The sequence below is a fragment of the Medicago sativa genome, chromosome 5, assembly GCF_051527215.1.
Source record: "Medicago sativa cultivar Bolivia chromosome 5, Bolivia_mono, whole genome shotgun sequence".
NCBI lineage: Eukaryota > Viridiplantae > Streptophyta > Magnoliopsida > Fabales > Fabaceae > Medicago > Medicago sativa.
Window position 1 is genome coordinate 61,817,355 of NC_140753.1, and position 14,718 is coordinate 61,832,072.

The 14,718-nt window shown below is 38.2% G+C and overlaps 1 protein-coding gene across 1 annotated transcript; it reads right to left on the reverse strand.

Annotated features, from left to right (window-relative positions):
• Positions 1 to 13,829: 13,829 nt before the first annotated feature.
• LOC146923791 (uncharacterized) lies at positions 13,830 to 14,718 on the reverse strand. The gene is made up of 2 exons (XM_085711777.1): positions 14,513 to 14,718; positions 13,830 to 14,286 (listed from the first exon to the last, which is right to left on the reverse strand). Exons 1-2 carry the CDS (start codon positions 14,716 to 14,718, stop codon positions 13,830 to 13,832), a joined length of 663 nt encoding a protein of 220 aa, XP_085567903.1.

The window sequence follows — 14,718 nt, forward strand, 5'->3', positions numbered from 1 at the left end:
AGTAAAAGGAACCCATTTCTCAGTACCTCCCAAGACTGAGGTAGAAGCTGCACCCCCACCAAACTGTTTAGTGGGCGCCCCTGAATTTTCCTTCGCCGGTTGTTTCCCACAATCAATTTTTTCTTTAGCGGCTTTTGGGTTTAGCCACCTACAAGATGAGATGCTATGACCAATGGAATAGCAATGATGGAAAAACAAAGGCCTTCTTTCATATTGAATCTCCACCATGAACGCAAAGCCATCACGCTCAACAAGAACCTCGTCATATGCTTTCTTCGATAAATCAATGTCCACTAAAATGCGAGCATAATGTCCAAAGGTGCGATTTCTAGTTGGCCCATCAATATCAATAGGTGTTCCAACAACGCTTGCAATTTCCTTCAAGGTTCTTTCTCTCCAATATTCTTACGGTAATTCTACCAAACGGATCCAAAGCGAAACATAAGTTTGTTTTTGCACCAAGAGCTTGAAGTTTTTGGTCCATTGTGAGAACCTCAACAAACCAGGCTTGAGATTAACCGTACCTGCTGCCCAAATTTTCTTATAGTCATCCACCGAATCAAAATGAAAATCGTAGAAACCCTTACCAAGCGGCACCATTTTCCAACCTGCTATTGTCTTCCAAATCTTCCCCATTTTATCTCTGAGTTCACGCGCAGATAAAGGCCTGTCCCCTTTGTTGAGAGTCAGACGCGCTCGCAATACTTTCCTACAGTCTTCCACTCCCTTTTGATACTCCTCCTGACAAATCTTAATGCTTAACGCATCAGCCTTAATGCATGGAGTAGGAAATGGCCTGTCATCGATATCCTTTGTCCCTGCAAGGGTTGCTGCAAAGGACAGCGGAGGTGCTGAACCAGTTGCAATTGTGGTCGATGAAAGAGATGAAACAATAGGTACCAAAGCCGCAGATTGCACCTTTGTCAAAGCTGGATTCGATTCTGACACACATGGCCAATTGCACGCATACGCCAGGTTATTGCTTCGATCCACCATGCTAGTTCTAGTATTGACACACGCGTGAATCAACCTTTGTAATGCGCAGAGGCATTAACGCGTTTGCGCGACCCCAATTTTAAGAACCAGTCACAATGAATAAACCGAAACAATTAAAAACTTCCACCAAGAAATCGGTACCCAAAAGCAGTACGTAACTAGAGATGGCACGTAAATAGAAGCTAAAAGAGGTAACGCAATACAGAGAGAGCAAAAACAAACCCTAAATCGCCATGATCAGGAGATCACCATGCTCAGAGCTCTTCCACTATATACTACTACTTTAATTTCATTAAATTTTGAAGTGCCGAGTAAAATAGCAGCACAATTTTTTGGCTAGGCCTTATGGATAACTAGACATTTTTTTTTGACAAAACTAGACATATATATCAATTCCATGTTTTCCCTTAAAAAAAAAAAATCTAATTCCATGTTTGTTCCAGTTTCCCATAATTCCTCATAAAAGTAAATGTCCAGCAAAATTTTATTAATGTCATTTTCTAAACCCATGATTTAAAAAAAAAAATATCTACCTCTACTACTAACAATATATAAAAAATGAATTATAGTAGAATTTCATAATTGTTCTTATTAAAACTCATGATCTCCTTAATTTTATGTACATAATGGTCATTTTACAAAATTTAGTTTATTTGTCTACTAACGATATATAAAAATCGAAATCCAGCAAATTCTCATAATTGTCTTCTTAAACTCATAATCACATTATTTTTCTGTTAATTAGGTAAAAAATAAAAATCAATTTGTTTGCTCTTTCTTTTCTTTATTATCCAATTCCTTCACATATAGGGGAAAAAACAATGTATTTTGGCATAAGACTACTAACAATATCTTCTAACAATATATAAAAATTGATGTTTTGCATATAAAATAAAAAGTATATTCAATAGAAACACTACATTGATGTTTATATATTGAAAATAATAATGAGTTTTCAATATTTTATCATATCAACTTTCTCATATATGTACAAAAAATTTGCTTCTGCAGATAATAAACATTTAAAATCTACAACGGAAACGGAACAAAGATTGAACAGTGTCTTAAATATAAAATAAAAATTTATATAATAGACACACTACATTTATGCATATAAAATACAAAGTTTTTTTAATGGAAACACGACATTATTTTGAGTTTGAAAATAATCACGAGTTTACAAAATTTTATCATATCGACTTTCTCATTTATGTGTATAAAAATCTCTTTATGTAGATATAAGAACAAAAAATCTGCAATGGGTATGGTGCGAACATTGAACAATCTTTTGCATATAAAATAAAGTGTTTTTTAATAGAAACACTACATTAATTTTGATTTTGAAAATAATCACGAGTTTATAAAATATTATCATATCGACTTTCTCATGTATGTATATAAAAATTTGTTTATGTAGATATAAGAACAAAAAGTTTGCAACGAGTGTGGTGCAAACATTGAACAATCTTTTGTATATAAAATAAAAAATTATTTAATAGAAACACTACATTAATTTTGATTTTGAAAATAATCACGAGTTTTCAAAATTTTATTATAAAGACTTTGTCAAATATGTATATAAAAATTTGTTCTTGCTGATATATGTATATAAAATCTGCAGTGGGTGCGGTGCAAACATTCAACAGTCTTTTGCATATAAAATAAAAAAGTTATTTAAAAGAAATACTACATTAATTTTGATTTTCAAAATAGTCATAAGTTTTCAAAATTTTATCATATCGACTTTCTCATATATGTATATATAAATTTGTTTATGCAGATATAAATACATAAAATCTGCAACGGGTGACATTGAACAGTCTTTTGCATATAAAATAAAAAAAAGTTATGATAGAAACAATACATTATTTTTTATTTTGAAAATAGTCGTGATTTTTCAAAAAAAAAAAAATCATATCAACTCTTTCAAATATCTACATAAAAATTTGTTTTCGTATATATAAGCAAATACAATCCATAAATGATGTGACTCAACTATCTTTTTTTTTTTTTGTATATATGAGAGAAAAATATTCAATAGAAACATTACATTAATACTCATGATTTTCATTTAATCAATATCTATGAATATTCTACAATATTAACAATCTAATTATTTTTTATATAATTATCTCCATGTTACGTGACCCGTGCGAATGCACGGGTCTTTTACTAGTTAGAAATTGAATTCAACATAAAAAGGTTATCATAGTAATTTTGTTTAGTTGTTGAAATAGCTATATATTGTATATAAGGATTAAAATATTTGGGTTTGAAAGTATAAAGTATATACGTAGCATAAAATATTCTTATTGTTAAACTTTTTTTTTTAAGGAATTATTGTTAAACTTATTATGTTTAATTTAACAATAAAATTCTGTCAACCTATGGTATATTAATATTTGCAACAAAAATATATTATACTATCATAAAAAACTAAAATATTTGTAATTTTTTTATAAATTTTTTTGGTAGTGTTACAAAGTAACGAGGCAAAAAGAAAAAGAAAAAAGAGGGAGAGGCAAAACTAAGTTCCAAGCTTATTTTTTTTTTTTCAAACTTTACGAAACAGAGGACGCTCTCTTCCTTTCTTCATCCGCCGCCACTTACCTACACTCATCTTCTCCCTTCTTCTCCAAACCATCCTCCTACGATGTAGCTCCGGTAGTGGTGGTGCGATGAGGACCTTCCTCCGCACCACCTTCTCGCCCTTCAACCATCTCTGAGCTGGTTCTTCCATCGGATTCAATCCGGTTTCACTTGTTCTTTCCCAGACCCCATCGATCTCCTGTAACATCCCGCTCGTCAGCTAATGGAAATTTCATCTGCTAAATGTATCAGAGGACTAAGATTCATAGAAAGTGATCTTGATGAATGAAGTTAAGTACGACGAAAGATATTAATGGGTAATATCAGTCAAGCATGAGTTATGTATCAGAGTCAGGTAAACACGACTGAGACGAAGGGCGTTTAAGTAAACTCGCACAAAGGAGTATATAAGCGATTTTGGGGAAAAATATCTCATTTCCCACTTCACTTTCTCTCTCTAGGTTTTTGGGAAAACATTTCTCTCTTCCTTCTCTCTAGATATGCGCCCTCCTTCCTTCTCCAATCCATCCAAATCCTTCCAAATTCATGCAATAGATGGCTTAGCAAGCAAGAAACAAGTGGAGGGAGAGATTTAAGCATGGTTTAGAGGAAAGGGCTAAGGATCAAAGATGAAGTGGAATTAGGGTTTGATGCTTGAAGCTTGAAGATCAAGTGCAAATCATTAGGTGAGTTCTTAGATAGAACCCACCATTGGGATTATGTGTTTAATTGCTAGCAAAACATGAATTTTGTTAAGTTTAGAAAAAATGAGAATTTTATACCCTTGCCTTGATCTTGCTTTGTACATGTTATTATGGCCATGAAATAAGTTTAGAAATGTATATGTATGTTGCTGGATGTTTTGGTGCATTGCAGGAACCATTAGAATGAGTTTTGGGTCAAAAATTGGAGATTTGGTACCACAGACCCGAAGAACTACGCTATTAGCGAAATTCTACGCTAATAGCGTAGCTCCCCAGAAAAGCCACGCTCCAGGGGCGCTATTAGCGCAGCCCTCTGGAATGGCCAACTTAATTTTGGCCTGTTGGCCCTCCCTCGGGTCGGTGGTGCGTTCCGATGCATTTCTTTCATCGTTTTACAACTTTATAACCCCAAAACAACATCTAGGCAATGCACATAACATCAAATGATTCTTGAAATGAAAATCATGGTGATCTTAACATGTATGGCAAGGTTGACATAGAGAGTTTAGCCGAATTACTCGGGTAGCAAAGAACTAGGCACGGGATGAAAATAGAGCCTTGACATAGCTTGTCAAGAACTAGAATAGTTAGTAAAGAATAGAATGCTAGACATGATTAGTATGCTTGATTAGATGCGAAGTGATATAGAGTATTCTCTTCGCATAAAAACTAGAGAGCCATACAAGTATGGCAAGACGTGAATTGATTAGACATCTCTTCACATAGCAAGTTAAGCAAACATATAGTTTACCTCTAGTTGGATCGTATAGGCATCCGAGGTAAAAGAGATAGCTAGCATAGATTTAATACTCATGTATATATAGACCAAGACTTTAAAGTTAAGGTGCCATGTCTCTTGTGTCCACACTAGGTTGGCTCAAGAGGTTTCCATTAGGTGAAACGGGGTTAGCCGTAAGGAACCCGCATGTCACTTAGTAAGTAAGATGTAGTGGTCGTGTCTCTTGAGTCCACACTAGGTTGGTTCAAGAGGTTTCCATTAGGTGAAATGGGGTTAGCCGTAAGGATCCCGCACGTCACTGCAGGAGTGCCGTTGGTTATACCTTAGATAGGTTTCCATCGGATAGATAGGGATTGCGCTCGGGGTTACTCCACTCGGGGCTTTCCGTAAAATGAACTCAGATAATGTTTGATTGTTAAACGCTAACTTCATGAATGAACCTGACTGTGCATATTTATTAGACAAATTTATGTCATGTCATAGAGCCTTGACGTAGATCGTCAAGAATAGTAGAGCCTTGACGTAGATCGTCAAGAATAGTAGAACATAGACGTAGATCGTCAAGAACTAGTATGATAGAAAGATAGAATATGTTGTTAGATACAACATAGCTATGCATAGAGCAAGTATAGAGAAAGATATGCCGATGACGATCTTAGGTTTCCCCTAATCGTCCGGTTTAGAACCGTGTCATGTTTATGTTAGAATTAGGCCTTGATACGTAGAGCGTATTCTTGGCATTGCGGTTTTAGATTCCCCTTGACCGCCATGACACGTATAGGAAGTGAAGCCTATAACAAGTGAGTTAAGACTATGACGGCCCTAGTATGCACGACCGTCTAAGTATGCAAGTCCCCACACACGTATAATCAACCGGCAGGTTGTATTTTAGACACGTGGTGACCGTAGGTTTTCCCTGAGGTTGCCTATAGCCTAGGATTTAGGGGAACTCACTGAGACATTATGTCTCATCCCAATCCTTTTTGTTTTAGATAAACAGGTTGGATTAGCAAGCTAGTAGCCGAATGGATGATGCGACAAGTGTTCGTTCGTACCCGCTGCAGGATGAGATGGATATTCAAGGATGCATCTATTATATTTTTAGAGAAGTTGAGTTATGTTCTTTGTACGAACGCATTTGGTTGTATATATATATTCATTCGTAGTTTATTGTTGTAAATTCTTAATGTATCCAATACTAAACTTAACGCGCGTGCTAGACATTCTAGATACGTCTAGTATGGGTGTTACATTTGGTATCAGAGCAGGTCGATTCAGATCGTGCCTTGGGTCATTAAGTTACAACAAAGGTAGTGGGACCATTGGGTTCTGGGTAAATGTTCTAGTTGTTGTTGTTAGTTGAGCCTGATCAACTCAATTTAGCATTCGACGATTAGAATGGATGCCTGAGAGCTGAGTAGGACCCTGGAGGAACGAAGTATGTGATGAAGATTCACCGGAAGTGTGAACTCAGAAGTAAGAACTCGGAATGAGTATTAGTAAGAAGTTGATCGTGCCAGTAGGTGGACGGTGAACTACGCAAGTAGAAGTATGAATCCTCCGGGAACGTAAGACAATGTTAAGAAGGGTCATTCCGATAAGTGTTGGGTAAGTTGTTAGTGATGCTTCGTATACCCGTAACAGAAGGATATGGAAATATCTTAGCAGGACCTGAAACTTCAGTAAGGGTCATAGTTAGAATGGAATTGTATTCCGGAAAGTAAACGCAAGGCTACAAGATAGAAAGCAGTCGACGTATGTTGACGGAATTAGTGGACTCTCAGGATTAGTGTTATGTTATTGAGATTATGGACTTGAATGTTCAAAGTGAACGAGGTTCTAGTGTTCGGGAAGCTACGTTAAGCGGTAACGCAGAGGAGTAAGCTACTCGTAGTAGAAAAGGATTCAGTGAGAGTTTTATGTTATCAGGAATGAAGCATTAGTTTCTAAAGTGCCGAGAATTGTATCGAATTAGGTTGACGCTTGCCATGCATATGTGTAGAATATTTTATGATGCTAGGAAAGAATGATGTGCATTAGGTCACTTAAGAAATAAAAATTTATGCAAAGTATGTTTTGAAAAATTGAGTTGAAGAAACTCGTCAATAGCAAACCTGGAACGAAATTTTCGGTTTTCCCGAAAACTTTTAGTTCGTCTCTAGGGAATGCAGTGACTATTGAAGAGTTGTTTTCACCATCTTTTATGCAACGAGAAATTGTTTTGATATCGAGTGACGAATGCATATCACCCCCCCTAAAGTTTTCAACAAGGGAAAAAGGCATGGGCAACCATCAACGAAAATCGATTCGATTAACGTGACTTTGGAAGTTAATGTGTCAAGAGATAAGAATGGATTTAGACCAAGAGTTTAGAGGCACCAGTATCTAGAATAGAAGTCACAGATGTGAAAGTATGAAGCAAGAAGTTAAATGGTGCAGAGTCATATGAAATCATAAGGATTTTGGGACTTTGCGAAGTTAAGAGTACCCCTCGAATCTATGTTTTGCTTGATGAATTTGCGAAGGCTCGTTAGGATGTCAAATCGTAAAGTTTACATGATTTTAGGAAATATATACATAAGGGTGATTGAAGTTGACATTTTTTGAAAGCAAAATGAATTTTTGTAGGTACCGGGTTGTTACGACTCGTATAGTTGGGCTAAACTCACTAGGACTAAGATTTGATGGCACGTATGTGTTGTCAACTCGTCCTGTGAAATTAGAGTAACAACTGGGACCTAGGTTCAGTATATGTTTTTATTTAGTAGAAAAATCATCAACGTCAATGACCCGTGTGTTAATTTATGAAGTTTCTTTTAAAGAAAAATTAACGAGCAAGCATAGGAAAGATCAAGCAAAACATAGTATGCGAGATGTGAAGCTACAATGTTAGATGCATAAGGAAGTATGTCCGAGTGCAAGATGAGTCTACCATGGGACGTTGTAAGAACGATTTATTGAATAGTAGTTATGTAATAGCAAATATGTGCTCCTTGAGTTAAGTTGCTCAGGAATAAGAGTAAGTATGACATGGATATGTCCAGAGGTAAGTTTCCTTGAGATTCAATCTTACCAGCAAAGAGTATAGCAAGGTTGCAGAGTAGCATGCAACATAGAAGTATCGAGCAGAGCTCAAGCAGATATTAATGTAATGATAGAAGAAGAATAAAATCCACTCGTCTCAACGGATCAGAGTATTGGTTGGAGCCAACCGGTGGGAATCAGAGTAACGCAACGGAAGTTAATTACTTAAGTTGCGAACAGTAGCTATGGAACATGGAATTTTGCAGCAAGAAACTTCGTGAAGGAAGTTCAGGATAGAAATGCAGCTTTAATGAGAAGTATTATGAAACGAGCAGGAAGTTCTCGTTATGTTAAGTAAGTATAGATGCTTATGCAGCCAGTATTAATTAAAGTGAAAGTTTAAAGGAAGTATCTTCACTCAGGTAAGATGAGAAAGACTAGAGTTAGCACAGATGAATTAATCGAGTTGCCTTTTTGGTGATGTCGAATGTGTAGAAGAGTTGTTGGCTAGTCAGAAAGAGTATGTGCTATGTTAATGGAGTACGATTTATGGGTTATGCCTGACGAAGTACATACCCTCTTACACCATATTTGTTAAATGATAACGATACTTTCTAGAATGGTGTCAAGCCATGATTTTATAACTTTTAAAGTTAAGATTGGTACTGAGGAACTTGGGAACGATGTTTATTTTAAAAACATGAAATTTCACATTGTTGAAACTGATGAGATACGTCGTAAGCGAGCAAGCTCACTTAAGACGTACAGACTTCAGGACCAGCTTGTTAGAGACAAGTGTGAAGGAGAGTCATAAAACCTTTTTCAGATATAGAGACTCGTCCTGTGGTTCTGCAGTACTAGTATAGACTCAGTTTTAAAAATGATATTTTTCTAGTCATGTATTTGTTCGTTCCAAGAACCTATGTACCAAAGTTTAGAAACTCTTAGAAACAAAAGCTAGAATGAGTATCGTTATTAACTAACAAGCAATGGCGCTAGAAAGTATGCCAATACTAGAAGATAAAGTTTTTATGAATGAATGACAAGGCCCATGTGATATTAGTGTCATACGGGATGCACGGATTTGTGCTAAGAGTGTTCAATGCAAGTGCAAAAGGACTTAGTAGAAAGTTTCAAGAGTATGTGAACCGCCAGACAGGTTAATAGATTGTCAGATGAATCAGTGTAGTTGAGTTCACTTCTTCATGCCAAGCTAGACAAGTTACCCGTGAATTGCAGTACAGGGAGATTATGAAGAGATAGAAAGGTTTCATAAGACTATGATTAGAGATGAGTAGAATCATCAAGATAAGTAGCAACAGTAAGAAGCATAAATCGCAATGTGCAGTAAAACAGATTATGTATGCATGATAAGATGTATACATGGAAGATGTGTTAGATACACGTAAGCACTGTAGGGCAAACCTGGATATTAGTAGAACTCCAGTCTAAAGGCAAATCCTGAGTGTTTCAGATAAAGAAAAGTTACGTAGATGCAGAGTTCATGCTACGCAGAGAAGGAATAGATCCAAGACAAGCAATCCGCATATAACAAAAGTCAGTTTTAATCACTATGTTCTCAGATAGTTCTGTGATTTTGATAAATATAGTAAGATTGAAGAGACCATATTCAATCATATGCAGAATGAAAAAAAGGATGAATTACATGCTTTGTTGAGAAAAGTATTCTTCAACCTCCCTAACGTGGTTTTAATCAGATATTGTATAGCAGAAACCAAAGGAGGCAGATTTTAGTCGTAGTGATTAGTAGATGATTTCTAAATTTCGAGGACGAAATTTTTTTAAGGGGGGTAGAGTGTAACATCCCGCTCGTCAGCTAATGGAAATTTCATCTGCTAAATGTATCAGAGGACTAAGATTCATAGAAAGTGATCTTGATGAATGAAGTTAAGTACGACGAAAGATATTAATGGGTAATATCAGTCAAGCATGAGTTATGTATCAGAGTCAGGTAAACACGACTGAGACGAAGGGCGTTTAAGTAAACTCGCACAAAGGAGTATATAAGCGATTTTGGGGAAAAATATCTCATTTCCCACTTCACTTTCTCTCTCTAGGTTTTTGGGAAAACATTTCTCTCTTCCTTCTCTCTAGATATGCGCCCTCCTTCCTTCTCCAATCCATCCAAATCCTTCCAAATTCATGCAATAGATGGCTTAGCAAGCAAGAAACAAGTGGAGGGAGAGATTTAAGCATGGTTTAGAGGAAAGGGCTAAGGATCAAAGATGAAGTGGAATTAGGGTTTGATGCTTGAAGCTTGAAGATCAAGTGCAAATCATTAGGTGAGTTCTTAGATAGAACCCACCATTGGGATTATGTGTTTAATTGCTAGCAAAACATGAATTTTGTTAAGTTTAGAAAAAATGAGAATTTTATACCCTTGCCTTGATCTTGCTTTGTACATGTTATTATGGCCATGAAATAAGTTTAGAAATGTATATGTATGTTGCTGGATGTTTTGGTGCATTGCAGGAACCATTAGAATGAGTTTTGGGTCAAAAATTGGAGATTTGGTACCACAGACCCGAAGAACTACGCTATTAGCGAAATTCTACGCTAATAGCGTAGCTCCCCAGAAAAGCCACGCTCCAGGGGCGCTATTAGCGCAGCCCTCTGGAATGGCCAACTTAATTTTGGCCTGTTGGCCCTCCCTCGGGTCGGTGGTGCGTTCCGATGCATTTCTTTCATCGTTTTACAACTTTATAACCCCAAAACAACATCTAGGCAATGCACATAACATCAAATGATTCTTGAAATGAAAATCATGGTGATCTTAACATGTATGGCAAGGTTGACATAGAGAGTTTAGCCGAATTACTCGGGTAGCAAAGAACTAGGCACGGGATGAAAATAGAGCCTTGACATAGCTTGTCAAGAACTAGAATAGTTAGTAAAGAATAGAATGCTAGACATGATTAGTATGCTTGATTAGATGCGAAGTGATATAGAGTATTCTCTTCGCATAAAAACTAGAGAGCCATACAAGTATGGCAAGACGTGAATTGATTAGACATCTCTTCACATAGCAAGTTAAGCAAACATATAGTTTACCTCTAGTTGGATCGTATAGGCATCCGAGGTAAAAGAGATAGCTAGCATAGATTTAATACTCATGTATATATAGACCAAGACTTTAAAGTTAAGGTGCCATGTCTCTTGTGTCCACACTAGGTTGGCTCAAGAGGTTTCCATTAGGTGAAACGGGGTTAGCCGTAAGGAACCCGCATGTCACTTAGTAAGTAAGATGTAGTGGTCGTGTCTCTTGAGTCCACACTAGGTTGGTTCAAGAGGTTTCCATTAGGTGAAATGGGGTTAGCCGTAAGGATCCCGCACGTCACTGCAGGAGTGCCGTTGGTTATACCTTAGATAGGTTTCCATCGGATAGATAGGGATTGCGCTCGGGGTTACTCCACTCGGGGCTTTCCGTAAAATGAACTCAGATAATGTTTGATTGTTAAACGCTAACTTCATGAATGAACCTGACTGTGCATATTTATTAGACAAATTTATGTCATGTCATAGAGCCTTGACGTAGATCGTCAAGAATAGTAGAGCCTTGACGTAGATCGTCAAGAATAGTAGAACATAGACGTAGATCGTCAAGAACTAGTATGATAGCAAGATAGAATATGTTGTTAGATACAATATAGCTATGCATAGAGCAAGTATAGAGAAAGATATGCCGATGACGATCTTAGGTTTCCCCTAATCGTCCGGTTTAGAACCGTGTCATGTTTATGTTAGAATTAGGCCTTGATACGTAGAGCGTATTCTTGGCATTGCGGTTTTAGATTCCCCTTGACCGCCATGACACGTATAGGAAGTGAAGCCTATAACAAGTGAGTTAAGACTATGACGGCCCTAGTATGCACGACCGTCTAAGTATGCAAGTCCCCACACACGTATAATCAACCGGCAGGTTGTATTTTAGACACGTGGTGACCGTAGGTTTTCCCTGAGGTTGCCTATAGCCTAGGATTTAGGGGAACTCACTGAGACATTATGTCTCATCCCAATCCTTTTTGTTTCAGATAAACAGGTTGGATTAGCAAGCTAGTAGCCGAATGGATGATGCGACAAGTGTTCGTTCGTACCCGCTGCAGGATGAGATGGATATTCAAGGATGCATCTATTATATTTTTAGAGAAGTTGAGTTATGTTCTTTGTACGAACGCATTTGGTTGTATATATATATTCATTCGTAGTTTATTGTTGTAAATTCTTAATGTATCCAATACTAAACTTAACGCGCGTGCTAGACATTCTAGATACGTCTAGTATGGGTGTTACATCTCCTATCTCAGTTGTTGTAGCTTTTCTAAGATTGTGTTCGATCTGGTATTGGGTTGGTTCACCTTTCTCTAGACTAGATCTGTTTGAAGTTTCCAATCTGTTGGTTGGTTGGGTCGGGTCTCACGTGGTGGTTTTGGTGGGTGATTGTGCTGGTTGAGGTGTGGTTGTGCGGTGTAGCACTATGGCGGTTCTTTTTATCTGGTGTTGGTCCGTGTTTAGTTCCGATTAGTTCCAGATCCGTGGTGAGGAGGTGCGGCGGTGATGGCGGTGGTAGGTCACAGTTTGATTGTATGAGGAGGTTTTGTGGTGGTGGAGGTATCGGATTCAGTGGTGAAAGGCGGTTGCAGCGGTGGCTGTCTTGGTGGGTCGGTGGTGAAAGGAGGTTTTGTGGCTGTCTTGCTCCGATCTGTCCATTTTGAACTATCCCAAGACTATTGGTGGTGATGAGGTGGTGGTGGTAAGAAGGTCACAAGGTTTTGGTGTCTGTTTGTCATTTGGAGTGTTTGAGGCGGTGGTTCGGTGGTGTGAGACTTGGTGGTTGAAGTCTTGTGTGGTGGTGGATCTATCACGGGATCCGTTTGGAGGTTTTTTTGAGAGGTGGTGGTGATGTTGTGGAGGTGGCGGTGAAGTAGTGTGGATGGTGGTGGTGATTCAGTTGTAACATCACATTTTTATTCCCCTAAGAAGCCACAACCAATCATTTTGAAGTTGTGGTGGTTTAAAGGTGGTTGTGGTGGTGCTCTGCATCCCATCTGTTGCTTCTGTGGATCCTTTCCAGCATCGTTCAGATCTGTTTTTGATTTGGGTGTCTCTGTGTTAGTTTAGTGGGTTACATTTTGGCCTCACCTTACATTATGGTGGTTGTTGTGCTGGCGAGAGGTGGTGGATCAGTGGTGGTTATGTGGTGAGGTTGTTGCCCCAACAAGATGATGTTATGGGGTGGTGGTTATGTGGTGTTGAGGAGGTTATGTAGTAGCTCAACAGAGATGGTTAGAGCATCGGCAGCGGCAGAAACGATGGTTGTGAAAGGAGGCTTTTGGAGGTGATGGTGGTGTTATAGGCATAGGGTTGGTGGTGAGACGGTGATGGTGGTGATGTAAGTCACGGTTAGGTGGTGGGAGGAGGTGATGTTGTGATGCTGTTATGGTGGGTCGGTGGTGAGAAGACACAGGTTGTGGATGTGGTGTTGGTTTTGTAGTGTGTGGTAGTGGTGGCCAACAGGAGGGTTAGCGAGGTTATTGGTGTTTGCGTGGTGTGATGGAGATAGCTATATGCGTGACGGGTGCGGGTTTTGTGGGAGGTGTGGTTTTTGCGTGTTGGTTTGGATGTGGTAGGCGTGTTTAGATTTTGTCTTTGACGCACAGATGTATGCGTTTACATTTCGGTGTTCCCGATCTATCATTTGTATTTGTATTTTGCTACTTTATGACTCCTACACTAGCACTTCTTGTGCTGGTCAGGACTCATTGTGATCTTAATAAATTCCATTTTTGCTTCTTCAAAAAAAAAAAAGTTCCAAGCTTATCTCTCAGAATGAGAGATTCCATGCCAGGCGGAGGGCAATTCCAACGAGCAGAGCACCTTGCATGTGATCCTTCCTTAGCAATGAAATTTGCACACGTATTTTGTTCTCTAAGAACATGCACCAATGTTGTATTACCATTTTCATATAAAGCATCTCTAATATGAAGGATGTCAGTAGCATAAGCGTGCAAAGTATGATCACGACCATCAATAATCAGGTCAATTGCTTCCAAACAATCACTCTCACAAATAATGTTGTCATAGCCTTTTAGACTACAAAAGTCAATACCTATATGGATAACACGTAACTCAGATAATAACGCATCACCTCCAGCTTCATAGTGAGAAAAACCAGCTATCCAATCTCCATCGTGGTTGCGAACAAACCGCCAGCACCTAAACAACCCAAATCTTCTAGAAAGCTACCATCAATATTGAGTTTAAGTGTACCTTCCGGAGGGGGGATCCAATGAGTTAAGAGGGTGATGAGTGTGGGTCCAACCCAAGATTGGGATAGTAAAAAATGCATTCATCATGTAACAAAAAGGTCTTTCGCACCACATCTTGAATACGCCAGTGTTGATCCTCAAAAATAGTATTGTTTCTCCAACACCAAGCATACCATACTCCTGTAATAAACAAAATAGCAGAAGTACCCTTTCTCATCTCATGAAGCCAAACTTTGACATCAAATTCAGAGAAAAAATTATTATAGCGCCCCATATTCAAGCGGAGCCAAAGCTCTCTAGAGTGCGGGCAATCACGTAAACAGTGAAGAATGTCCTCTATGGGTGAAGAGCAACGGTTGCAGCTTGGAGAAGCTACCAT